The 27771-nt window shown below is 40.6% G+C and overlaps 1 protein-coding gene across 2 annotated transcripts in view; it reads left to right on the top strand.

The window, feature by feature from the left end:
• The window catches only part of LOC118823411 (WD repeat containing planar cell polarity effector), a 115348-nt gene that overhangs the window by 77928 nt on the left and 9649 nt on the right, over positions 1-27771 (top strand). For both annotated transcript variants that reach the window (XR_005008527.1, XM_036592993.1), the window contains exons 10-14: positions 2661-3309; positions 14548-14736; positions 15429-15552; positions 15699-15762; positions 21895-22000. Coding sequence is in view for 1 of the 2 variants with exons in the window: in XM_036592993.1 (XP_036448886.1) it covers positions 2661-3309; positions 14548-14736; positions 15429-15552; positions 15699-15762; positions 21895-22000 (1132 nt within the window). In the remaining variant the exon portion in view is untranslated. The remainder of the gene's footprint in view (positions 1-2660; positions 3310-14547; positions 14737-15428; positions 15553-15698; positions 15763-21894; positions 22001-27771) is intronic.

The following is a 27771-nucleotide window of genomic DNA, read 5'->3' on the forward strand; positions in this document are numbered from 1 at the left end:
AGATATTTGGCCATTGAGCTATCTGTAACAGAGATCATTTTAGCCTAGCTATGTCTGGGCAGTGAAGTGTTAGCATCTGTATTAGCTTAGATCAGTGTTTGCTGTTCCTGGCCCTAAAGTCCTGCTGTCTTGCACATTTTAGTAGCAAACATAGTAGCTTGTTTGGGTTCAACTGGTAATGCTAATGTTAGACTAAACTGGCATGAGCCTTGTAGAAGGCATCTTAAGGAATTTACAGTTCTGGTTGAAGGCCAGAAAGTTTTGAGGATGCTGTGGAACGACAGTTTAACTCATGGAAGCACATTTAATGGTGAAAAGTTTGGAAAATGTATGAAGGAGATATGCTAGTTTTATGTTATCTTTCATTTAACTGGACGTTACTTTACCCAAACACTTTTGCAGATGTACACATGAAGATCATTGTAAAAAAAAGGCCTGTTAACCAGCCTTTTCTGAGTTAAACTGTGTGTGCTTGAGGCGAGACAGTGCTAAGCTATGCAAGGCAACGGTACCAGGACTGAACTGAGCTTAGATGTTTGGGCATTGGGCTAGCCTTATCAGTGGGTTGTAAGCTGCATTAGGGCTTTGGGCCATGTGGCTATTCTGGTCAGTGGGGTGCTGGTTGTGAATTGTTGTTTGAATTGATCCTTTTTTGTTTTGTACATCTATGTTTAGATCCAGAGCTTCTTACACACAGTATAACTGTGTAATATTAGCACAACTACAAGGGGTTAGGCTAGGACTAGCCTGACCTGCTAGACATAAACAGCTCGGAGCAGCATAGCTAGTGACCAGCAAAACCAGCATATGTTGTGCTTTGGACGCTGGCATGCTGGTCAGTCAGCATGACCATGCTGGGTGACCAGCTAAACTAACTCCAAAACCAGTTTAAACCTGCATGGAAATGGACTTTTTTCACTAGAGTGGGCAACAAGGTGTTAGCATCTGTGCCTTTAGCATAGATATATGGACATTGGGTTTGACATTTGGGTTTTTGAGGTAATACTGTACTGTCCTGGTCAGTGGGTGTTAGATGTGGAAGTTAAATAGAATTTTCTGTGTTGTTTCTACTAATTTTTGTAAGTCTGTGTGCAGATGTGGAGCTTTGTACGCATAGTATAAGCATGTAAGCTAATATTAGCCTAGCTATATGGGGCTTAGGGTAGCACTTTCCTGGGGTGTTAGCATCTCTAGTGTTAACTTAAATATTTGGAAAACTGTGTTACATTAGCCTAGCTATTTTTGATAATTAGCTCAGTGGTTGGGTATTATACTGACCTAGCAAGTGGGTTGTGAGCTGTGGGGCAGTATTAGTAAGGACACTGGGCAACAGTGCTGTCCTTTTCTGTGAGATCAGCAGCCTAACTGTGGTATACACCTACGTAACTGCTACGTAACGTTCGGCTATCGCTAGTCTGCAGCATCTGCAATATTAGCTTCAATATTTGGGCATTGTGCTAGCCTAGTCAGTGGGTTGTGAGCACTGTGGTAGTCTTAGTCAGGGCACTGGTCTGCAGTGCTGTCCTCGTCAGTGGGGTATTTGGTTGTGCGCCCCAGCCCAGCTGTGCTTAGTCCTGTTTCGGAGGCCTGTGGTTGGGGCAGGTGTGCCTCAGCAGGCCACGGCTCTGCGGCACTCTGGCTCTTTTCCGGAACCCTCCACCCTCCCTCGCCCATCCGCCCTCCCAAATACCCCCCCTTCGCCCCCCTGGGGAGCCGCGGGAGGCAGCCTGGGGGGATTAGGGCTAAAAAAGAGCGGAAAAAATGGAGCCCTCATCCTCTGCTTCCACACAGAGACTGTAGGCAACCTGCTTAATGCTGCCGCTGCTGCTGGCACAGCCAAACACACCACATTACCGTGCCAAAACACATCTATCCCCCCACCCTCACTTTCTCTCTCTCTGTCTGTACACAAAATGAACCACATGCTTGGCTATGGACAAACCACAAACCCTGAACACTTCCCCACTTTTTAAAGCACTTTTTAAGCCACGTGTGCGCTTGTGAGTTCTTGTGTGTGTGTGCGTGCCACGGTTAAATCGGCAAACAAATTTGCAGAGCGTGCTGCGCTGTAGCCGTGATATCTTTGCTGGTGCCGGCTGGCCCGTGTTTGGATTGGGATGAGTGTAGGATGCTGAATATTCACTTTCACAAGCGTTCGAAAAGCCCCCAACAGGATCCTGCACCACAGCCAAATGAAGCCCACTGCTGGCTCAGAGTGCGCTAACACACAGCGATTGCACTTTTGTGGATGCAGTTTTGTAGTTTTGTTGTTGTGACTGACCAAAAACTGGCCTGCCGGGGTCCACTGATTCCTGATTGAAGATTAAAAGTCGGGTACACTCAGAAGTTTAGGTGTACGTTGCCTTCTTTAAAAAGTTTTCTTGCTGTTAATATTTAGTTGAAAGGGAAATCCTCAGATTTTTTCAAATTTTCTGCATAATTGCTGCATAAATGCTCAGAAACTTACCGAGTCTGGATTGTTTACAGTGGTTCACACTGCCAGATGGCCGAAAGATTGTTTTCTGATTGTTTCTGAAGGCTTTGGCCTAGAAGCTGGTTAATTTAGATAAAATTGATTCTAATAAATAATTCACAATCCCCTAAAAACCTATAAAACAAATTTTGTTTATGCGCATTGTTTACTTTGTTAACATGTGCAGGTCTTGAGCTCCATGCGCACGGACAGCGACCTTTTGGACTGCTGCTTCAGCCTGACCCAGCCTTACCACATCCTCACTGTTGAGCTGCGAGAGGAGGCCCGTGACCCCACGGCAGAGCTCCACGAAGAGGCCTGCCCCCCTGTAGTTCAGGCCTGTGTGTATGAATGTGCTCGCGGGCGGCTCCAGCAGCTCTCAGCCGTCAACCAACCCCTCCCCTCTGCCCCAGTGTCTTGGTGCCGTGACCCAAGTGAGCGCTGGCTCCTCCTGGGCCTGCAGGACAGCTCTGTAGTGCTGGTACATCCTGAGACTGGGGTTTCTGTACAGGCCGTTTGCCCCATGCCCCCCTCACTGCTGGCCTGGCACCCTTCTGGAGGGCTGGTGGTGGTGGCTGGGGGTCAGGGGGAACTTCAGTTTTTCGATTTGGGCCTTTCCCCTCTCCCAGTGCGGCTGGTGTGCGAGGAAGAGGGTGGTCAGGGCCAGGCTGGTGCCAGTCTGCAGCTGGTTTGGCACATGAAGGTGTCCAGCGGGTTAGAAGACATCGAGTGGGCACATTCACCTGTGTCCCAGAATGCCGAGGGTCTGGAAGTGCACAATCTGTTGCTACTCAGGTTCCATGGAGGACCACTGGCTGCTCTGAGGCTAAAGCTGGGTGAGTAAATCTAAAATCTTCTCAGTAGATTAGTAGATGCCATATCACCCCCTACCTTTCCTGCAGTGTATTACAGTCTGTCAGAATGACTGAGTGGATCAAATGAACATTATTAAGTGCTTTTTAAATGAAACAATAGAAGCCATATCGCCCCCTACCCTTCCTGTAGTGTATTACAGTCTGTCAGAATGACTGTGTGGCTCGTATGAACATTATAGAGCGCTTTTTAAATGAAACAATAGAAGTCATATCGCCCCCTACACTTCCTGTAGTGTATTACAATCTGTCAGAATGTGTGGATCATGTGAGGGCTGGTGGCAATGCTGATACTCAGAGAGTGGCATAGCTGATATCTTTGCTGATATTTTATTGTTTTTAAGGGGCGCCTATTCAAAAAATCACAACAACACTAAAACAACCAGTATGCTGTCATGCTCTTTCAGTGCAACATCTAATACATCTAAAACCAGTACACAGCGGTTATCAGTGGTGTAGATGTCCTCACTGATGGCAAAAAAATTATAAATAATTCTACTGTAAGTCAACTGTGTCAGCCAGACGATGTATCGACCAATCCCTATTGAAATTTTACCCAAATTAGAGTGGACATGTCATGGCCAAATTTGAAAAGTGCAGAACTTGTGTCCAAAGTAGAATTCTGCAGTCCGTCGCTCAGACATTAGAAGGGCAAAGTGAGGGTCCGTCTACCGAGGTCATTCAATACCTGCCCCGGGGCCATCGCCCACAGATGCATCGTGGGATGCGTTTTTTTTTTTTCATCGATAAATCATTTACAGTGGCTGAACATCCCTCAGGGAGCCAGATAAAGTTTTGCCAATCAAACGCAGACACCCCCCAAGTTTAATTATGAGTTTAGAGGAATGATAAGTTAGAGAGAGAGAGAGGGAGAGAGATGGAGAGAGAGAGAGAGAGAGAGAGAGAGAGAGAGAGAGAAATGGGGAGTTCCTTCCTGTCTTATATTTCAAATATAGGCATTAAAAAGCTCTTGTGAGAAATCAAATGTTTTCTATTATTATTATTATTATTATTATTATTATTAAGAAGAAGAATTAATTCCACATGTACACATATTTTTTTTATTCCTATTCTTTTGTTATGTTTTATTATTGTTGTTAACTTATTTTTTAGTGTGGGTCAATGACAATTATGGCTTTTAAAAAGAACATTAAAAGTCTTATTAAAATGGATTTTCTATGATTTTTTGTATCTGCAAGAATCTGTTCAGTATATTGGTTTTAGTTTCATAACCTTTTTAACAAAACCATTAATTTTACTTCGAAATTGTCTTATGGCACAACCAGAATTAATAAAAATATGTTTATTTTATAATTACAAGTTATTTACCACTATAGAAAACATACTTGGACACCTCTATAAACCTTTAACTAACATTTTTTGTTAATTAAATAAAAATGATTATTACAGATAACTCATCCTGTGGTCACTCCAGCTGACCTCATTATACAGCATAACCGTGACTTGAAAATGACAATTTTTTTTACAATATTTGTGAAAGGGCTGCTGACCATGGCTCTGCACCGTGAAGGTCATTTTCTTTATTTTGCAAACCCTACCCACTCTATCTTAAAAGCAGAATAAAAGTCCTTTGTTGGGGGTTGTGCCACATGACATGTGAAGAATATACAAATAAAAGTTTTTAAATGAGTTGAACACTTTTAAAGCTGCCCAGTTCTGCTGCATGTTATGATTTTAAAGGTTTCATGAACCTAAAATCATGGCAAACTATTTTATTTAGAATCTTATGTAAATAAAATACTTCTTTCAATAGTGTAGCATAAAGTTTATGCTTTGTCGCACCAGCAGACATGTTTGGACTTTGGGCCAAAATAAATTTGCCTAAAATCAGTTTTACTGAAAATACAAAGGAGGTGTTGTAAAATAATGTGTGATATATGTCACATATTTATTAAAATTATTTAATAAGAAAATAATGGACATTCAAAAAAAATACACAACAGGTCACTGACCCATTTGTTTGTTGGATTGTTTGTTTTCCTTACTTGAGACTGGATTTGCTTTTGCTTCGTTGTAATTTAAAAAACAAAGGAAGGTTGGATGAAGAAGAGAAAGCAGGAGGAGAAAAGAGAAAGGGAGGAAAAGAGGGAAAAGAGGGGAAGGAGGAGAGGAAAGAGAAGCAGAGAGCGCCTCTCTCCTGATCTGGAGCCAAGGTTCGGATGAAGAAAAGCAGCGTCTTTCCACCGGCGATAATTCCGAGCTTGTTCGCTTGTTTGCTTGTTGGCTTTTATTTATTTATTTGTTTGCTCGGCGTGTTCCGTCGTGCTTGTCTAGTTTGGAGCGGCTGTGTTTGTTTATTGACTTATTTCATTAGGACTCCCGACATGATAGAGGGAGTGAAACGCAAGCGGCGGAGAAGAAAGACTTGGCAGAGTTCCAGGGTTCCTGAGGAAGTCTCTCTCTCTCTCTCTCTCTCTCTCTCTCTCTCTCTCTCTCTCTCTCTCTCTCTCTCTCTCTCTCTCTCTCTCTCTGAGTTATCTCTCCTGGGCACGCGCCTGCTGCTGTTGTAGCAGTTTGCAGAGTGGATGTGTATGTGTGGTTGGGGGGGCGTGTTTGGGGGTGGGGGGAGTTGGACGCTTCGCTCAGAGGAAAAAATGAGAGTGGAAGAAAAAAAAAAACAGGTTAATTTACAAGCATTAATCAAGGGAGAAGCAAATTGCCCAGCGTTGCAGTATTTTGTCATTAGAGTTGCGTCATATAGGACGGCGCAGCTGAGCGCGTGCTGGATTTCATGCAGAAGCTTTTGAATTGGACTCGAATGCAGCTTGCAGCTTTTGATTTGTGGTTCTTAAATTAGCAGCGACTCATGAAATAAGCGCGTTTTAAATCACAGATCGCCGTCCTCAGGTGGTCAGTTCTGAGAAAACGTACTGTTTAGAGCTCGCTGACTTCAAATCAGCACCATTTTTCAGACTGAATTCCACCTTAATGCTACCTGAGCTAACCGCTCTCAGGTGTGAGAGGAGTGAGAGATTAGGGCTGTTTATTTAGGTAGTTGAATATTGTGATGGTAATATAAGAAGCTATAAATTATGATTAAATAGTGTGCCGCAAGCACAGACTCCCAACAATTTTTGCAAAATGAAATTAATGGAATAATAATTGCTGCTTAAATAATAATTACAAACACATTTTTTTGTGCAATGTAAGGTTATATATACACTTATATACATTTACATAGATATAGATGTTACACATATACATGTGTGTGTGTGTATATGTATATATATATTTACACACACACACATTCATCCCATCTTTAAAATGGTAACAAGTTCAGAGTTTGTAATGTCAATTTAAGTTAAAAGAACTTTATGCCAAGTAATTTTGGAGTATTTCTATTGGTACATTCATCATAATTGTCACACAGTATAAAGAGCAGCTGGCATTTTTTAAATTATGAAAAAAAAATCTATAAAAATATAAATGGAGAGATTTTGTTCTGACAGTGCCGATAAAACGTAAATATTTTTCTGTTCATTTTTGTGCAAGAATTCTACTTATTTGCTGACTTTAATGTATTGGAAAAAAAATAACAAAAAATATCAAATATCAAATCAAATACCATAACTTTTTCACAGGCCATATTTTATGCCCCCCCCCATATGTTAAATTCAAATAAACAGTAGAGAATATGTTGACCATTGTTTATATATATTCTCCTCCTGAACGCTTTAAGTGCTGTTTATCTGATGGGGCAGTGTTGGTGTCTACCAGCTTTTCCGGGTGGTTGTTAGGAGTCTCATTTTTCCTGTAGCTTTTAATAATTTTTGGAACTTCAGTTTTGGAAGCTCCTGCTATCTTTGCTTATTATCCTATATTTTTTCCTTCCTCATGCAAGTGGATTGTTGTATATGTAATCTCCTCAAATGTATCTCCTTGAGTTATTTTAATTGCACATGAGAGAGAAATGTGGAGGCAGCTAAGGTGAGTTTGGGTAGCTGCTTATATAAATGTCAGTGACTCCTTTGGGAGCAGCTTCGTTTGGGAGGACACAGCTGTAACTTGATGTTTTTAGGATTGGACGGATGGAAGTTAATGGAGTTAAGAGTTAAAGTGGCGGTAAATGCACAAAAGGATATGGTGGACAAATTAAAGATTTTTCTATATAATAGTCCATATAAACTATAAAATAAAATAGTTTAAAACTCTTTATGGTGATGCATGTTTGTTGTAACAGTAGCCGTTACTGCTTAACGTTTTAGACAAAACCCTGGGACTGAGAACAGTAGGCTTTGTTTAAAGCATTTGTATCAAGCTTTAGAACTGACTTTATAGCAGAGTGGTTAAGTCACTCACTCTGCAGACGAGAGTTGTTGGAGTCCCTGTCAGGGAAGCACACATTCCTAATATATAGTAATTGCATCTTTTAGGGGTGCGTGTGAGTAAGGTTATGTGATCTGTCGTCACGGCCCTTAACAGTGTTTACAGGACAAGTCGTATCACAGTAAAAATATGATTAATCATGCAGCACTAGTAGAGAGAGGAGAGGTGAAGCGAACATGACAGCACTGATAAATACACAACAAAAACAACACACACTTTCATACGGAGCAACCAGGAAATGAGCAGACACCGAAAAGAAGAAATCTTAGGAGTTGAGACGTGTATGACTGTATGTGTCTGTATGAGGAGGAGGTGGAGGGAGGGTTGCCATTGCCTTCTTTAATCCCCTTCTCTCCTTATCCTCCATTTTTGTGTGTGTGTGTGTGTGAGTGTGTGTGTGTGAGCGTAACAGAAGCTGTGCTCGGTGGGTGTCCCAGGCCGAGCCTCTCTAATTTCTCGCTCGGCGCCTGTATTAGCCACATTAGCGTCTCCTTGGGGCCTTGTGGGGAAGGGGGGTGGGGCGGCCTGCTAATTGCCCGCTAGTAATTTTAATTGGGCTCTCCCATTCTCCTCCAAATCAATTACACAATAATGTGGGAGTCACTCCCAAAATTGTCCACCTCATGGACTGTTAGCCTTATTCATGGCTCTTTTGCTTGTTAGACCTCTCTCAGGGTAGGACGTAAAAAATGAATCATCATCCGTTTTAGTCACGTGACATGCAATGTAGCCAAACTCTGATTAAAAAAATGTGTTGAAAAAACAAATATGTTGGTTCATATGGAGCTGCTAGTTGTAACCGAAAAGTGGACAACTCGTCGACCACACAATATACACACAGCTGTGACTGCCTCACAGCAACTGAATAGTATATTACTACATTATTACTATCACTATAATGAAATAATCCTCATTCTGCTCACCTGGACCACCGAGTGCACTGATGAAGTAAGAACTTGTTTTTTGCTTAAACTGAGGGACTGGCAACTTATGTTCTAGATAAGTTCTTATGTAACTAGAACTAGGCTGGTCAGTTAGCTAACAGGCTAAAAGAGCCAGCAGTCTAAACAACTCCATCATTAATATCACAGGTTCGAATTAAAGAACTTACAGTATAATTAACTGCAGTATAAAAGTCTAAAACTTTCACTTGAATGTTCTACACACTTCAAATGTCCGTGTTTCAGTCAGAAGTCGCGTCAAACCCAGGCTGAATCCCAAACGGACCCGTACTCCCTAAATAGTGTTCTAGCTATGAAAGTTTAGAAGTTCTAGCTTCTACAGCCAAACAGTGCATCACTTATCGAGTATGGATGTGTCTGAGTCCCAAATGACTATTTTCTTGCTATATTTTGCACTGTTGGGCTGCAGGATCCAGTATTTAAATTCCTACATAGTGCACTTTTAGGGAGCAGAAAGCTGTTTGAGATTCAGCCCCAGCATGAGAAGAAGGGCACCACTGGATTGGCGCTAAATAAGACTCTGGTGGTAATTTGTTGACCAAAAAGTACTTATAAAGTGAAGGTTTATGCGTTAAACAGTGCTGCATTATCATGTTTTTATTGTTATATGACAAAACGTTTAAAAATTCATGAAATGACTGCAATATACAGCGATGGGTGACCAAATGTTCTTCTCATTTAGAGGTCCATGGTTGCTTGACGATGATATCATACTCTAAAGGAACCAGGTTTCCTTTCTAAAGGAACCGGACTACTTGTTTATGTCAATTATTATTAATAATAACTTGTTATTTTCTGAAAAATGATGTATTTTAGCATATGTTTTATAAAAGTTTATTAAACGTTTAGTTTAGTTTTATTTAGTAAGCACTAACATACCTAACAAAAGATCACACTAGAGTAATTAAGCTTAATGTGTGTGACAAAATAAACTAATATGAACTCAATCCCATGTTTAATGTCACAGTGAAATTCTTAGCTGATAAAATTCCATAACAAAATACATCACAGGTACATTTGTACACAAACGTTTGAGTGCCCTGATCAAATGATATGGTTTTATTGATTTTCTATGTCAAAATAAGTGATCAGAGAACACACTAAAATATGGCCATCTTTATTTATTTGTGTAACTTAATGGGGAGAAAAAATAAGACATATTAAATCTGCCTTAGCTTATTTTTATGGTCTTCAACATTTTAAGAAATAATCTTGAATATAGCATTTTTGAGGCTACATTATTAACATAAGCACTATAATACACACACACACACACACACACACATACACACTTCAGGCTGCTATAGCTAACTAAGCTAACTTAGTGCTAAAGATTCAGCTTCAGGACTCTTTATTTACAGTTTTAATTTGATAAAAGTGTATTTTTTAATTAAAAGTAATACATTCATTTTCAGCAAACTTTCTTGATCAACATCTAGCAAAAGGGCACACCTTAGCACATTTTAATGCACAATTACTGGTTATTTGTTGAATTTAACATGTTGGGGAAAAAATAAAACAAAATGTGTCCTCTGTAAAGTTTACATCTTATGTTTTTTTTTTGTTATTTTGTTAAACTGTGTATTAGCATTTATGTAAAACTATGTACTAAAATTAACTTGCCAAATTATTTTCACATAAAAAAATCAACAGAATATGTAATATGACCAGAAGTGTTCAAACCTTTGCATCTGACTGGTCATACCTGAGTCATGCACTCAATATGTATCAAAGTCCCCATATAGTATAATGTAAACGTTACAGAAAAATGGTCATTTTTGCAGGCTTGTTGTCTGTCTGAGGACAGAGCCTGACATTGGTGTTTGTAAAACAGGAGTGTGTTTGTTTGTTTGCTCCAGGAATCATGAATTAAAAAGATGTTTGTTGAGGTTGTTTTATTCATAGAGAACTTACTGCTGGCCGATGTGCGTGTCCGAGTCCCTTGTTGAGAAGTGGGCAAGGTTAAGTGTAGCTGAGATCGACTGTGGGGTCAGACGGATTAAATCGCCATTGCATTATTAACACGGCTTTTTGCGTGTGTTGTGTGTGTGTGTGTGTGTGTGTGTGTGTGTGTGTGTGTGTGTGTGTGTGTGTGTGTGTGGCCTTAGGTGATCAACCCTTATTATGATCACACACACTGGAGCTTACATGAAGTTACAGAGAGAGAGGTGTGTGTATGAGAGAGAGAGAAAGACTTAGAGTAGGGTGAGAGAAAAGAGAAAGATGTGCCACATATATGCGTTTGTTAGATGTTCTTTTTAAGAGTGACTCTGGCTCAATCCCATTTCTTATTTTTACCCCTACCCCTGTTTTCGAGTGTCACCTTGCCTCTTGGAACTGAGTTATAAGGAATCTTACCGATGAAATGGGACCCTCAAATAAAGGAGAACATTAATTCTTTAACAGGCTACTAGCGCTGCTCTGTAGGCGACCCTGCCAGTCTGCAGTGACAGCAGAGAAGGGTAAAGTTCAGCAACCTCACTGCTGGGCTTTAGTTACATTTAGGGCATCATATGCCTTCAAAGAGGGGGGCAATTATTTATTATCGCCCACCCCTAATTCTTCTGTGGTATGAAGCTGAAGTCAGATATTCACCAGCTTCTAGTTTGAATTTTCCCTTTCCACTTTAAATGGAGCAGCAGTTTAAAGTGGAATGGGAAATTTAGCTAGCTAGCTACCGAGAAATCAGCATTATAGCGATTATTATGCTTGTTATAAAGAAAAGGACCATAATACATTGAAATGAGCTTAAACTAGGATAATATAATGGTTATTGTAACTTTTTAACTGAGAAAATTCTCACATTTGTGAGTTTCTTTGGTCGCTCGTACAGCCATCTTGCCTTTTCTTTTTTCTCATTACACTCCATTGGAAAACCTCCGTTTGGAGGGCCATGTAGCCCTAACACTTCACCCTACCCCTCTATCTCAACATATCCAGACTTACAAGTTTAATCATGTAAAGGTAGCATTAGCGATGGGAGTCTTGCTCAGGGACTTTTCATCGGTATAATGTGTTGTTTTTGCAGCTGGGGATTCAAACCCCAGTCTGCTGTTTGGAGGGCAGAAGCTTTACCCACTACACTACACTAGCAATCTTTGGTTATGTTGCACATGCATAGTGTAATTGTAATTATTCAAACGTGCCCTAGTCCTATGCTAATATCCTCAGTTCCACTTACTTACAAAAATATGTATGTTGTTTTGAATGTGGGGTTGGGGTTAGAATAACTTACGGGTGGGCCACATCAAACATCCTCATGGACCAACTTTGGGCCATACTTTGCCTGCTCTAGTCCTTTACCAGGGGTCATTTTCTGGCCATAGAATGCTGTTAGCTGGATGTTTTTGGTTGGTAGACTATTCTCAGTCCAGCAGTGACTCTGAGTTATTTGAAAACATCAGTGTTACTGCAGTGCTGAGAATGACCCACCACCCAAATAATACCTGCTCTGTGGTGGCTCTTTGGGGGTCCTGACCACTGAAGAACAGCGTAACAAAGTATGCAGAGAAACAGATGGACTACAGTCTGTAACTGTAGAACTACAAAGTCAGTGAAGCTGATAAAATGAACAGTAAGTTTAGATACTGTTGATATAAACTCATGTAAAAGTGAGATTATGATGCTTTGTTCAGTGCAGAATGTTTTGAGAGAGAATCAAAATGTATCTAAGAAGCAGTTATTTTTCCCAGCTCTACTGGAGAGGTCAGTTTCCTGGACGTTCTCTGCCGAGAGCCTCTGCAAATCAGTGCTCTTCTTTGCTTTGCTGTTGTATTTAAACACCTGTTGTGCGTCTTTAAGGTAATGCACTGTTCACGCTGACATCTGCATCAGTGAGTGTCTCTGCCCTCCTGTTGACTCTGACTGTGTGTGTGTGGTTAAATCCACCTCTCTCTCAGGCCTGTGAGGTGGACGATTGATCTGGATGTCAATGCCAATCTAACAGCACTGTCTCCATAGATCTTCTGCCACTTACTTAACAGCGCAGCTGAGCATGCTGGAAGCGCACGCGCCCCTTCCTCTGATTCGTCTCAGCTTGCTTTTACGTTTAGAAGTTGAAAGAGATGGTTGAGCATAGTTGAATAGCCACTTCTGAAAATGAGCTGGTAGCTTGGCCATCCAGAATTGTTTAGGCTGTCCTTCTGATTGGGCTTCTTTGAGTTTTTGCAGGTGATTTTCAGTTTCTTGTGAAACGGTTGTAAGCAAGGTGCGAAATACAGGGGCTCCTGAAGGGTCTGGGACCCCCTAATTAACCTCTTATACCTTCTGAATGTCTCAAAATCAAATTGTATGTGGTCCCTGAAAATAAGCTTACTATGACGTTGTGCTATCTGATGGGTAACAATAGCAGGGAGTCTAACCCTACCCTCCCATGTACAGAGCAACTGACTTAACCATTCGACTATACAGCCGCTCCATGTTTGGCATGCGCACACAACTTTACAATATGCTGCAGTAAATCTGAAAACATTGCCAAGAGTTTGGAGGAAAGAGTGAATTTTGACCCCCTTCTCAAACCAAAGACACAAGAAGAGATAAAATCGAAGTCAGTATGTGGAAGATCGCATTACCAAAAAGCCGCTATGGCAAGTACATTAGTAGCTAGCCAATGCTGAAGTAGCCAGCCAGCATGGGCCCCAGAATACCAGGGGATATTTTGTACACTGGTTATAAGCAGTGGTGGGGAGGTGCCTGAATAGGAGGGTATACTGTGCATTTTTTGGGAACCCCACCCCAACATGTCTGTACCCATCCATACACTGTGACCAGGCAAACAAAGCACTATATATCTAAGAACCCACCCAGGACCACCAAAGAGCGGGTATTATTTGGGTGGCAGATCATTCTCAGCATTACACTGACACTGACGTGATGGTGGCATGTTAGTGTGTTGCGCTGGATTTTTAAACACTATGTCCACTCACTGTCCACTCCATTAGACAGACCTATGAGTAGATAAAAAGTTTTGAACCATTTTATCGGCTGCTTAAGACTTTTGCACAGTACTGTCCAACAGTAAGAACGTGAATAAAATATAATAATAATGAAAACAGATAAACTGAATAAAATAAATCAAGGAACAATTAAGAAAGACCAGTTCATGGAGATGTCTAATTAGCAGACTTATTGATATAAATCCTTTCTATCTACTAATCTATGTAGTGCATTCATCTGTCAATCCATTGATTCAGCTCATTGATCCACACTCAGGTGTTGAGTGTTTTATCTGCTGTGTATAAATAAGTTAGTAAATGTTGTTTATAGCATATTTAAACAGCAGTCATCTAAAATGCTGTCCATAAATAGGCATAGATGAAATAACAAAGCATCAAAATATAACCTAAAATGTAATAATTATAAGGTGCAAAATAGGTCTTAATTAAAAAAAGTTAACAGATGACACATTAAAGGTAGGCTGTTGCAAGACCTCGAAGCAGTGATCGCAAAAGCACAGCCACCTGTTTTTAAGGTTCAACTGAGCCAAAAGTAACTGACCTAAAGGCCTCAGAGATCTAAGAGCACAATGAGAGTGGAGCAAATCTGTGTTACAGGAAGGGGCTAGCCCATTAAAGCCTTTGAAAATAGGCAGAAGAGCTGAGAGTACCCCAAGGTTCTGTGTTAGGGCCTACCCTCTTCAGTGTATATGCTTCTACTGGCTAATATCAATCGGAGGTATAAAACTTCTTCATTCTTATGCCGGCACACCTCTATTTCCCTCTAAAGACCAACCCCATGTGCTCATTGAAGTGTCTTAGTAAGTGTCTAGAGGATGGCTAACACTTTTTACAACAAAATAAAGAGAAAACGGATGTCCTTCTTTTTAGCCTGGGTGTGAAGCTGCATGTTAAGAATCTTGGTGTCGTTTTTGATCCTGAGTCTTTTGCTTGTGCAGGTGTGCTGAACGGAGGGCAGCTGGGTCCAGGTGAGCTCCTGCAGCATCGTCTGTGCCGTGGGGAGGTGGACGCCGCACTGGGCATTCTGGGCAATATGGACTGGTGCATGATGGGAGCAGAGTGTTATCGTGCTCTTATCTCTGTGACAGATCACCTGCTGAGGAAACCGCTGGACGAGCGGACGGAAGGTGAGGCAATGAAAAATATTTGTGCTGTTTTCTAATAAACATTCTTTTATTACTACAGATTAAAATAATAGCTCACTGAAAAATATGATTAACACAATTTTTACCCAGATGGTGTTTTGTCAGCAATGTCCATCGACCAAGATGTGTTTGGCATCTAAAGTTTGCTTCTTTAGTTTCTTTTCAGCACTGAAACTACGAGACTATTATAGCTAACAGATAACAGAGGCCAGTAACCCACCAAATAGCATAGTGCTAAACACGTGCCTGCAACAGCACACACTCTCGAGGGTATTTCTTTAGATATGGGGCAATATTATACCTCATTTTATGATGTGTATTTGTGTTGAAGTATAGAACACAGGTACTTATTTTGGAGCTCAGTGTGTACTGATATGATTTGGTCTGTGCCTTATGGGAACCGATGTCTAAATGTGGTGAAATGAAGGCCTACAGACATGCTCAAGCTGGGAAAATGCTTTTCTTACCAATTTGTGGAGCAGCTATAATACATTATGTAATGTACTGCTGTTAACTGAAATGTATAGTCTCCCAGTGTTTCTTTGAAATTGTAGCCAAATGTTTTATGTCTTCAGGGCTGAATTGTAAGGAAAAGGTATATTTATGGACTTTTTGTGTGTGCGTGTGTGCGTGTGTGTGTGCGTGTGTGTGTGTGTGTGTGTGTGTGTTTGTAGCTCAGTTAGAAGCTGCTCTGGGGATGTTTTATTCTCCGTCCAGATCTTTAACAGACACCGTTATACTGGAGTATCGAGATCCCATCAGCTGCTACGCTCGCAGATTCTTCCATCACCTGCTCAGGTGCACACACACACACACAACACACACACACTTACACACACACATATGTGTAAATACATATGTGTGTATATACAGCTGTGTCTTCTAAGGTGTTAATATAGAGCCAGAGGAGTTCTAGAACATTCTAGTGTGTTGTTTTCTTTCAGACACCAGCGGTTCGAGAAGGCGTTTCTCCTGGCTCTGGACATTGGAGCTCGAGACTTGTTCATGGTGAGACACACGTTTTGTTTGGTGTTAGTAAAGCCAAAGTGCGTCCACACATCTGACTAGGGTGTCACAAGAGCTGGTTGTATGTCTACCATGGTGAATGTACAGCAAACTCAATAAAATAATCATAGCTATTGGTGAAACTTTGAGAATGATTGGCGTTTGGGAGCTACTGGCACCTATAGGTGTGAAGTAAGTACTTCATCCACATTGGTTTAACTAGATAGATAGATAGATAGATAGATAGATATAGAAGTAGACATACATATAGTTAGATATAAATATAGTTTGTTATAGATAGATAAATAGATAGATAGACTGATAGATAGGTGATCGTAATATCAGACACTTGGTGGTGGTTTGAGCTGAACTGAAGGTGGGCTGGTGCAGCTGGAGTGTGAAATCTCTCTTGGCCCGTAACAAGGCCAAGCTCAGGAGAGCAACAGTTACTCCTGGGCTGAATAGGGGGTGTGAGTGGGGGTCTTTCACGGCCCTCGTGTCCGATAGTCTTTTCTTTTTCTTCTTTCTTTCTTCGTGTCTGTGCTCTAAATGGGTCTGTGTGTGCGACCCCCTTTTTCGGGCCCCTGCACTCCACACTCGAGTGACACCTTCCTCTATTAGTGTTCACATTCCCTCTTTCTCTCTCTCTTTCACTCTCTCTCTTTCACTCTCTCTCTCTCTCTCTCTCTCTCTCTCTCTCTCTCTCCTTCCTCCTTTCATGGCGGTCACTCTCGTCCCAATTCATTCATCGCTAAGTGCTGCCACTGAGGGTTCTGATTGAAAAGGTGGAGCTGAACCTGTGGAGCTTGAAAAAGAGAGAGAGAGAGAGAGAGAGAGAGGGGAGAGAGAGAGGAGGACTAGCAAAAAGGTACCCCGAACCTGTCATTGTTAGGGCGTGCGAGGAAACGTTAGAGTGTGAAAGGGGAGAGAGAGATGGGGGGGTGGGAGAAAAAAGTGCAAATTATTAATGCTTCATGAATGCCACTTTCTTTAAATCAACAAAGAGAGCAACGAGAGAGAGTGGGAAAGAGAGGGAGAGAGAGAGAGAGAGAGAGAGAGAGAGAGAGAGAGAGAGAGAGAGAGAGAGAGAGAGAGAGGCTTTGTGCCAGCAGTGCCGTTTCACCCTGTAGCCGTGCCACATGCTAATTAGCCACAGAAGTTAAATTAACCTCCCTGCAGGAGAGATGGAGAGAGAAAGAGAGAACAGGGGAGAAAGGGAGAGAGAGAACGAGTGGGGGTCCTTGTTCTATCTGATCTGGTCCCCTCTCTGGCCCGGGGGTCGGCTGAAACAAAAGTTTCGGAGGCCCCTGTGGCAGCACCGGGTGAGAGGACAGTTCGAGTCCTTTTGTTTCCAGAAGAAGAAAAAGAGGCCCGGAAGAATTTCTCTCTCTGCGCCTTTTGTGAGGGGTCGGGGCCACTTCGGCCTGGACAGAAGGGGCGACAGAGGGGGAACGGAAGGAGGCGGTGACCCTGCACTTGTTTTTTTTAGAGCGTTTTGCTTAATAACAATATCATGTCGTTGTAATTGACCTGTCCATGCTCCGCCCACAGATGCGTTCTTACGTAAATGCTGTTGCTAGGTCCGACTAGCTTTACAGAATGATGGTAAAAGTCCAGTTCAAACTAATGAGAAATTTCAAAATTTGCATAACTCACAGTAGATGGAGGGAAGCTGCTAAACTGTGCAGCAACAGATGGGCTACAGTATGTAATTATACACCTACACAGCGGACCTATAAAGTAAGTGTTTCTGATAAAATCTCCAGTGATTGTGGTTACAAAGTTAGGGTTTTTAATAAAATGACCCCAGTGTAAACATTCAGGTCCATAAATTGGACAATGACAAAGTTTTTGTTGTTTTTGTTGTGATTAAATGTGTTTAAAGTGCAGATTTTCAGCTTTAATTTGAACTATGTACATCCCAATCGGGTGAACCGCATAGGAACTATGACCATTTTCATACATAGCACCCCAAAAGCATCAGTATAAACATTTCATGTGGCCAAATCAACCTTGTCGTTCATTCATAAAAAACTTAGAATGCACTAGTGGGCTCCGAATCACCGAAAGGCCCGAAAGACCATGGAAAACAACTCTGGTGGATGACAAGAATTCCTTGTTACACCTCTTCACAACAGTCGGCTAGATCTAAAAACACCCTTTAGTACACTTTGCCAGAGTAAATACAGAGGGTTTACCACAAGATATACAGTACTGGAACATTGCGTGGACAGATGAAACCGAGATCAACTTGTAACAGCATGATGAGAAGAGAAGAGTGTGAAGTTAACAAAAGAAGGTGCTCATGATTGAAAGCATACCACCAATCTGTAAAGCATGGTGGAGGTAGTATCATGATGCCAGTGGAACTGGTTCCCTTGTATTTATTGATGGTGCCTTGTATGTATTGATGTGCTGATAAAAGTAACGACTACAGAGCTATATTATCTGCTCAGGTCCAGCCAAATGCTTCAGAACTCATTGGATGGCTCTTCACAGGGCAGATGTCCAAATATTTAGAGACCGGGGTTGCCGATTGGCGTAATGGAGTTCAGATCAGTGCTCTGTGCTCGTTATTCTATTGCGCTGGCTCATTAAAGGCATTAGAGTGTTAAATTCGCTGCATTCATCTGATAAAGGACTTACACAAATACTCACCTACTTACCTGGATTACAGGTGTGCTGCTGGGCTTTGTTTGAGCGTGCGGTGATTCCCCTCATCTCTGCTCCGCTGGCTCATGTTCGTATTAAACTCTTGGTGAATATCAGCCTTCGTCATGATCATCATCATCATCACTGGCACTCGGGTGCGTGTGTAAATCCCTCAGCAGTCCAGCGCGCGGCTAAAAGGCCGTGGATGTGCCTGTTTTAGGCCGCAAAGCTGTTAAATAAATAAGATTAGTGCGCTCACTCTGTCTGTTTGAGCTGCTCACAATACACGGCGTAATATCTGATGGTTTATGCACGGAATTATTGTTATCCCCTCTAAGTCGACGGGATTCTCTCATACTCGCTCTTTTTTCCCCACTCGTTTTCTAGTGCTCTCTCTCCTCTGTATTCTCCTTCTCTCTCTCTCTTTGCCTTTTGTTTTTGATCTGATTTGCTTCATGAAGAAATGAAGCACTTCTCTATGGACTTTAAGTATTAAGACAAGCAGTCATTCTGGACCAGTTTGCAGTGGAAATGGGTTAGAAGTGCCCTTGATTGTGTTAAACTACTTTAGTGCTGAATTGATCTGTCCAGGCCCCACCCACAAATGCATTCTTTTGTAACTACTGTTGCTAGATTGGACAAACTTTAGAGAACTCTGGTAAAAATCCCATTCAACCCAATGAGAAACTGTAGAACGGACTCTGTATATATATCACAATACCTACATTTAGAGTCAGTTATTCATTCAGCCTAATGAGAAACTGTAGAACAGACTCAGTTTATATCACAATACCTACATTTAGAGTCAGTTATTCATTCAGCCTAATGAGAAACTGTAGAACAGACTCAGTTTATATCACAATACCTACATTTAGAGTCAGTTATTCATTCAGCCTAATGAGAAACTGTAGAACAGACTCAGTTTATATCACAATACCTACATTTAGAGTCAGTTATTCATTCAACCCAATGAGAAACTGTAGAACAGACTCAGTTTATATCACAATACCTACATTTAGAGTCAGTTATTCATTCAACCCAATGAGAAACTGTAGAACAGACTCAGTTTATATCACAATACCTACATTTAGAGTCAGTTATTCATTCAAACTAATGAGAAACTGTAGAACAGACTCAGTTTATATCACAATACCTACATTTAGAGCCAGTTATTCATTCAACCTAATGAGAAACTGTAGAACAGACTCAGTTTATATCACAATACCTACATTTAGAGTCAGTTATTCATTCAAACTAATGAGAAACTGTAGAACAGACTCAGTTTATATCACAATACCTACATTTAGTCAGTTATTCATTCAACCTAAAGAGAAACTGTAGAACAGACTCAGTTTATATCACAATACCTACATTTAGAGCCAGTTATTCATTCAACCTAATGAGAAACTGTAGAACAGACTCAGTTTATATCACAATACCTACATTTAGAGTCAGTTATTGAATGAGGCACAATTAAATAAAATTAAACTAAGTCATTCAGAGTGGTTTGGTGTGAAATGCTCCATTCTAGAGAAACTTACAGAGTCAGAATTGTTCACAGTGGTGGTGATAGGAACCAGACGTCCACCTCTAAAAGCTCCCTCACAGAAAGTTACTACATGAAATGGTCATGAATACACTGCTTGATGTCTGAGACATTGTTTTATGATAGTTTTGAGAAGATTTTGGCCTAAAATTAACTACATTCATGGTGGAGGGATACATGCAGAGCATTCTAAGGCAAAATAGTCCTGAAAGAAAACTTATTTTTTCAGATTTTCCACTATGTTACCATCATCAACTTTCTATGTAAAAGCTCAGACGACACGTGTAGGTTCACTAGTGGCTATATTAGACTATATTTATAGAAAGTTTCTATACAATGAACCATTTTCTATCAAAACAGTAGAATTCCTTTTTAGTTTAGTTCTTTTTAGCCAAGAACAGCATGCAGCTTTTTTACTGCCCTGTTGCGGCTCAACAGTAGAATTAGATTTGTAGGTAAAAATAAAATCATCCTTCTTTGCAGTAAAATAAAGCTCTGCTGATCGTTCAACACAGTTTTAACAATAAATGGTCTTAAACGCTGGAGTCAATGTATATCTGCTAATTCACCTTTAACCCTGAAGGTTAGCGCGCAGACTGCTGGTCACTATAGCAATGCAGACAACAATCTCACCTAGCTAGTAGCTAATAAAAGGCAAGAGAAAGATTTAAGACAAACATCAATGATTTGGAGACAAATTGACTTATTTGCATTAATAATCACTCCAGCTGGTTTCCTGATATGTTTAATCTGCAGTGAGAAACTGTCAAACACTAAAAAGTCGCAGAGCTGAAGTCAGTTTCTTGTTTGCCAGCCTCTTGTTTGAATTTTCCCGTTCCATCTCAAATGGTGTAGCAGTTACATTCTGGCCCCTCAGGCAGCATTTAAGGTGAATGGCAAAATTCGAACAACAAGCTGGCGAATGAGAAGCAACTTTAGCCTTGTAAAAAGTCGAAGGTTGAGAGACATTTTTAAGAAACTGTTCTACTTTTGAGGAAAAGTTTCCTGCCAGAGATGCGAGAAAAGTGGCTATATATATGTATATATTTTAAGCCTATACTAGGACATTAGCACATATTGAGACATATTTACAGTCAAGATGGTAAAATGGATCCCGAGGTGGTTTTATTTTTTAAAAGGACAAAATGGCTCTTCTTAACATTTGGGTTGCGACCCCTGGTCTAGAGGATAGCTGTGCATCAGCTACAGATGGGCTACAGTCTTCAGCTGTACACCAGCAAGTTGGAGCTACAAGAGAGCTGTTTCTGATAAAGTGGCCAAGTGTTTTCACAAGAAAATAGCATTTTCCCCCAGTGAAGTAGTCTTTTTTTTTGTCAATCAGAGTCGTACTGCATGTTGTTCATTCCTCTGTCTCAGAGACGAACCTCTTTTTCAGATACGAATGTAAACGTCTGACATTTTGAGACGCGTCGGGAGGCTAAATGGGGGTTGGAGTGATGATCAGATAGGGATATTATATTCCATTCTGTAAGATGAGAGGAATGGAAAATGGCATTTTGCAAGTGCGTGTGCGCGCGTGTCGGAGCCCACCTAGCTCGTAATGAGAACGGCTAAACTCTCATTTCAACATGAAGAGCGTCCCTCTCTCTTTCTAAAAGGTGACACGTCTCCCCCCTCCGCTTCAGAAACGAGGGAGATAAGATCCAGACGGAGTTTTACATCAGAGAGAGAGAGAACGAGCGAGGGAAACGAGCGAGAGAGCGGGGGTGGAGGGGTAAAGAGAACAAACGTGACTGATTTTTCCTTTTTTTTCTGAAAGTTTTGATACTCATTTCATCCAGGGTTTTTTTTTTCTTTCTTCTGTCAACTTCAAACCGGTCACTTTATCTTATTCCTCCTACACCTAAAAGAGAAGAAATGCTGGGCCATTGTCCGGCGAGCAGAGATTCATTTCAGATTTTGCTCTTCCTTCAAAGGACCTGCATTACGTGGCCCGGGACAGCGGAGAGGCGGTGCTGGCCAGCGTGGCCAAGAAGAAGGCCCAGGAGCTGGAAATGGAGGAGGTCACACCTTCTGACCCAGGTGAGGGAGAGTTAAAGGAGTGGTTTTGAGCTAGAAAGAGAGAATTTGTGAGTGAGCTTCATGTTGGGACAAATCCAGCTAATAACACTTCAGTAAAGCTTCAGAAGTTTGAAGTGCAGATTGTTGATTGTTTTTAATAACTTCATTGGGTTTATATAGTAATTCCAGATAGTTGCTATGGTGTTGATCTAAGGATGGTATTCCAGCTTGTTGTTAGGGCATTGGTGGTTGTTAGTTGGTTGCTAAGATATTGCTAGGCCATTGCAATGCTATCCCACGTGGTTGCTTAGGTGTTTCTAGGCCATTGCTATGGTGGTTGCTAAGGTGTTGCAATTATTATGGTATATACTATGGTGGTTGCTACAAGGATGGCATTCCAACTGGTTGTTAGAACTATGCTTGGTGGTTGTTAAGATGTTGCTAGGCTGTTGCTATGCTATTCCATACTATAGGCAATTACTATAGTATCCCAGGTAGTTGCTATAGTGTTGCTACAAGGATGGTATTCCAGCTTGTTGTTAGGACTTGATGCTTGATGGTTGCTAAGATGCTGCTAGGTTGTTTTGATAGTATTCCAGGTGGTTGCTAAGGTGTTGCCAAGCTGTTGCTATGGTATCCCAGGTGGTTGCTAAAGTTTTGCTAGGATGTAGCTATGCTATCCCAGGTGGTTGCTAAGGTGTTGCTAGGCCATTTCTGAACTATTCCAAGTGGTCGGTAAAGTTTTGCTAGACGATTACTATGCTATCCAGGTGGTTGCTAGGCAATTACTGTGGTATCCCAGGTAGTTGCTATGGTGTTGCTATGGTATCCCAGGTGGTTGCTAGGTAATTACTATGGTATCCCAGGTGGTGACATACGTGGATGTCTGTGGTGGCTGACTGTGGTGTTAGAGGTATAAATATTATATATAATGTGAGTGGAATGACTCCAGTGTGCGAACCTTCATTAAAAACATTGGTTTCCAATTTTTGGATTCTGCATAACGTTGGCTTTAGGATTAACATCACAACCTTCTGTTTAAAATGTGATGGAACTGTTAAAAGTGATGACTGATGTAAAAATAGCGTCAGGATGCTTCTTACAGTCAACTAGTACATCATAGCAAGTCTAGCACTGTGTGATAGGAGGAGGCCTAGGCAGGTGGAATTAGCCATGACTAAATTAGGGAGGAAAAAATGGGTAAAAAGAAAAGTACCAAGAAATCACATTAACCCCAAACATAGTTGATCAGACAGGACTATTGGTGTCTGCTTTTTCACTTTTGCACTGGAGCTACAAGGCTAATGTAGCAAAGGTAATGGAAACTTACGCAGTTTGCATAACTGCATGCCCAAATCATGGAGTTGTACAGTAATCTGTAATAGACTTTATTATGTGGTTTATGTGGGTTTTTGATGCTGCATCACACACTGTTATCTGTAGACATGGACTAAAATACATTAGCAAGGCAAAAAAGAGTAGTAGCCCTCTTGAAGCCTGTCTCTTCTTTTTACCTAGAAAAATGGTGTGGATGGTTTATAATCTTTCCACACATTTTCTCTGCTTGTTTCAGTCAGTTAAGAGTGGGAAATAATTCATATAAAATTAAACCAAACCTGATTTCACTAGATGATGTTGAAAGTTTTATTCCATTAAATCTGTATGAGAAGAGTGTAAAATGATTGTATTATTTGTTATATTATATTATAGTGTTGTATTATTTGTTTATTGGTGCTCTCACTGTGATGCATTCTGCGCTGCGGCGCGTCTGGTGTGCGGTGGCCTTAAGAGTTAACCATATTCTACTCATACTGAAATCCGTGTGTTCAGAATAGGGCTGGGCAATATGACAATATTTATAGTTGTCATGATAAATTATGTCACAGTATGTCAAAGTTTGCTTTTCTGAGTATACGGAACATCGTCAGTGCTTAAAACCAGTTTCAGCTGCGTTGCTGATTAAGAAGAGCGTGATTAGTCCTGTTTCATTGCATTTAGTGCAGCACAGTGTTTGAAAACAGATCATCATATTCATAGTTTTTGCTATTTTAACATGGTGCTAGTTTGTCTAACAGATGTCAGAATAATATATTTTGCCATACCATGCATTGTGAAAACCTTTTGAAGTATCGCAAAATTTGTTTTTGTTTTTTTTTCATATCGCCCACCTCTAGTTTAGAATGTGATGTAACTGTTGAGAGTTCTAATTATGATGTAATAATGGTGTGTAGTCGCTTCTGTTTATTGATTATTACATCATAGAAAGTCATAGGAATTCTAGAACTGCATTCAAACACTTACTGACTTGATGATTCAGAAACAATTCATATAAAATTACACCAGGCTTTTGTTACTGTCAGCCATAACTGCAGACGTATCTTCTAAGGGTTCGTATACCCAGATATGATTTTAACAAAGCTGTCATATGTGAACATTAGTGGCGTAATTCATTCCTCAGTGCGTACAGTCCTGCCAAAACAGCCTCATTTCAATAGTGTTTGTGATGTCACACATTTACAAATATCCGCTTATTCAGCATTAGCCCGCCCATTCGTGTTAGAATGGAGTGTTTCAGCCTGGACTGCTTCATGAATGAGAGAGAATACAGAACAGAGCTCATTTACATATATAAGTCTTAAAGCGACAGTAACAAAAGCAGCCTGTTTAATTCTAAGCGATAAAGAGAGGTTGGAAAATGGTCATGTAAAAATGAATCATGACTGTTTTTGGTACATAAACAGGTGAAAAATACAGGAAAAAACATATGGGCCCTTTAAATAAACAGGTTTAGAGAACCTCCTGATCTCACTTACTGTACATTTTAACGTCTAAAGTTTTTGAAGCCTCTATGATTGAAAATTTTCATCTGCTGCTCCCTGTATTTGTGTTTAGTGGGGTATTTTGGGAGCCAGTTGCATTGAGCGCGCACATTTGTGCAGGTGTGTGGAAATTCATTGAAGGATGAGGCCTCGATGAAGCTTCAGAGAGAATGTAATGGAGAGCGACAGAGAGAGAGTGAGGGGGGGTCTACATTAGCGGAGGTGCTAAAAAGGCGTACTGATGAGACGAGGGAGGTGTTTAACTTCTCACACGGAGGTCACTACCTCAGGCTGTGTGCGTGTGAGTGTGTGTGTGTGTGTGTGTGTGTTCACACTCCCCCACGCACACACACTCATAAGCCTCTTAATTATGTCCTTGATGATTTCCTTGCTCCCTTTCCTCCCCGGAGCAGGCTCAAGGTGCTTCAGAGCATCAGAGAGAGAGAGAGAGAGAGAGAGAGAGAGAGAGAGAACGAGGAGAACAGACAAGTTAAATACAGAGAGTGTTTGGGAGCATTTACAGGTGCTAAAAGCTGGAATGTTGCTGTTATATTTGATGGTTAATTTTTCATTTTTCTCTGCAACTCTGTCTCTCTCTCTCCCTCTCTCTCCCTTCCTTTCTCTATCCTCCCTTCTCTCTCTGTTTTTTCTCTTCTTTCTCTGTCTCTCTCTCTCTCTCTCTCTCTCCCTTTTCTAGCTCTTACTCTACCTCTCTCCCTCTCTCTCATTTTATCCCCTTTCTCCCACCCTCTCTCTCTCCATCTCTAATTTCTGCTATCTTCACTCTTTTTTCTTTTTCCTCCAACCTCTCTTTTTTGTCTTGTTCATCTTAAGCATTCTCTCTCTCTCTGTTTGTCTCTCTCCCTCTCTCTTCTTCTCTTCTTCCTCTGTCTTGTCCTCCTACTCTTTGTTTTCTCATTTTCTGTTTCTTTCTCATCCTTTTCTTTTTCTTATTTATCAGTAACCAATATGACTGATATTATTTAATAGTGTGTGAATGGATTATTTGCAGCATGTCATGAATAGTGAGTACAGCAGTGTTTTGCATTTGAGGGGGGGCAGAGGTCTGCTGAAAGACACACACACACACACACACACACACACACATATACACACACACACACACACGCTTCACATGCAAGTTTAGTTGAGGAAAAAGGCCACTCTGACTGGCTGAAAGTGTTTCATACTTCTGTCAGTGTAGCAGTGACTCCCCGAGAATCATAACAGCCAAAATATCAAATCAGCTGATCATTAATAAACATTAGTAGCCATCAGTTAGCATGGAGTGATTTACATTAGGCTAATAATTGGCTAAAAGTCATCCTTCAGGATTAGCAACATTAATATCACTGAGTGAACTGGACCTTTAGTGTGTGATAAAAAAACATGCAATTTACAATTTACACACTTCAGAATTCACTGAGTTCACACTGCTATTCAGTTTTATTTGTCTGAACTTGTTTAAAATTGATGTATAAATGATTCAACCAGGCCAGAGCCACAGAATTTTGAAAATTTCAGTGAAAAATTCTCTCTCCTGTATGGTGTGTAACCGCTAAAACTACAGTCTTAAAGAAGACGGTTCTTTAAGGGTACTTTAGTAAAAAAAAAATGGTCCAAACGGTTCTTCAGTTGTTACAAGCTCATATCGTAACAATAGCAGAACCCTGTTTGGTGCTATATAGAACCATTTTCAAAAAAGTTCTGTATGGCACATTCCTCATCAGTCTCATCAGAAGAACCATTAATCTGTTAATCATGTAAAGGTTTCTTTGGGTGTTCATGGGTCTATAAAGAATCTTTACTAAAGAACCCTTTAAAAACCATCAGTTTTAAGAGTGTATAAACGTTCTCATTTCATTACATCATCATACAGATGATGTAACAGCCACACAGTAATATACTTTAAAGTGATGGTTCAGTGAAGAGGAGATGAAGCGTTTCTTCTCTGAATCATCACATATAACAGGGTGTCAAAGTCAACCACTAAAAGGGCCATATTACAAAATCTCAGATCTGAGGTCCAGCTGTGTTTTTATTTTATTTTTACTGAACATTTTGCCATGATCCCAACTGACCATTGTTTATTCAAAATATGCCAAAACTACAACACCGAAAATAGGCACTGAATACTTGAATTATTCAAAAACAATTTTAAATAAACACAAATTTTTATATGTAAAACAATAATATAATAGAATAATAACAATAATTGAACAAAAGTTCTATATTTTAATCAGGTAAATATGACGTACAAACTGCAATATTCTAGGCGATTATTTTAGGTAGACAGTTTTACTCAGTTTTAATAAATCACACTACAATACCCAACAGGTTCTAAAGGATAAAGGACATAGAACAATCAGTCTCACTGTATTTGGACAGTCCACTATAGTCCACTATAGATTATCTACAGATGTTCAAATTGTTAACAAACTATCTGTTGAAACTCAGTTGATTCTAAGCAGTGGTGGGGTTAGGGGTAGGTTTTGGATCAGGGTTAGGGTTGGGTTTAGATTTTGGGTTGAGGTTAAGGTTAGGGTTAGGATTAGAGCCAGGTTTAACCCCTTAAATGGCCAGGGCCCACCGGCGGGCCCAACGTTTTTACCACACGCACTTCTCTAACCTAAGAGCAGCTCAGCTACACACTTAAAAAAGATGGTTCTTTAAGGGTTCTTTAGTAAAGAAAATGGTTCTATATAGAAGCATGAACACTGAAAGAACCCTTTTTATTAATTAAATGGTTCTTTGCATTGTGAAAGAGTTCTTCAGATTGATGGAGAACGTGCTGTAGATGGTTCTGTGTAGCATAAAAAGGGTTCTTATATCCTTACAAGCTTGACATCGTAAAAAAACAAAAAGAATCCATTTTGGTTTTATAATAGAACCATTTTTAAAAAGGTTCCATATAGAAGCACATACAACACATTCTCTAATCTGAAGAACCATTTATGATTTAGTCATGCAAAG

Source organism: Colossoma macropomum, unplaced genomic scaffold, assembly GCF_904425465.1.
Source record: "Colossoma macropomum unplaced genomic scaffold, Colossoma_macropomum, whole genome shotgun sequence".
NCBI lineage: Eukaryota > Metazoa > Chordata > Actinopteri > Characiformes > Serrasalmidae > Colossoma > Colossoma macropomum.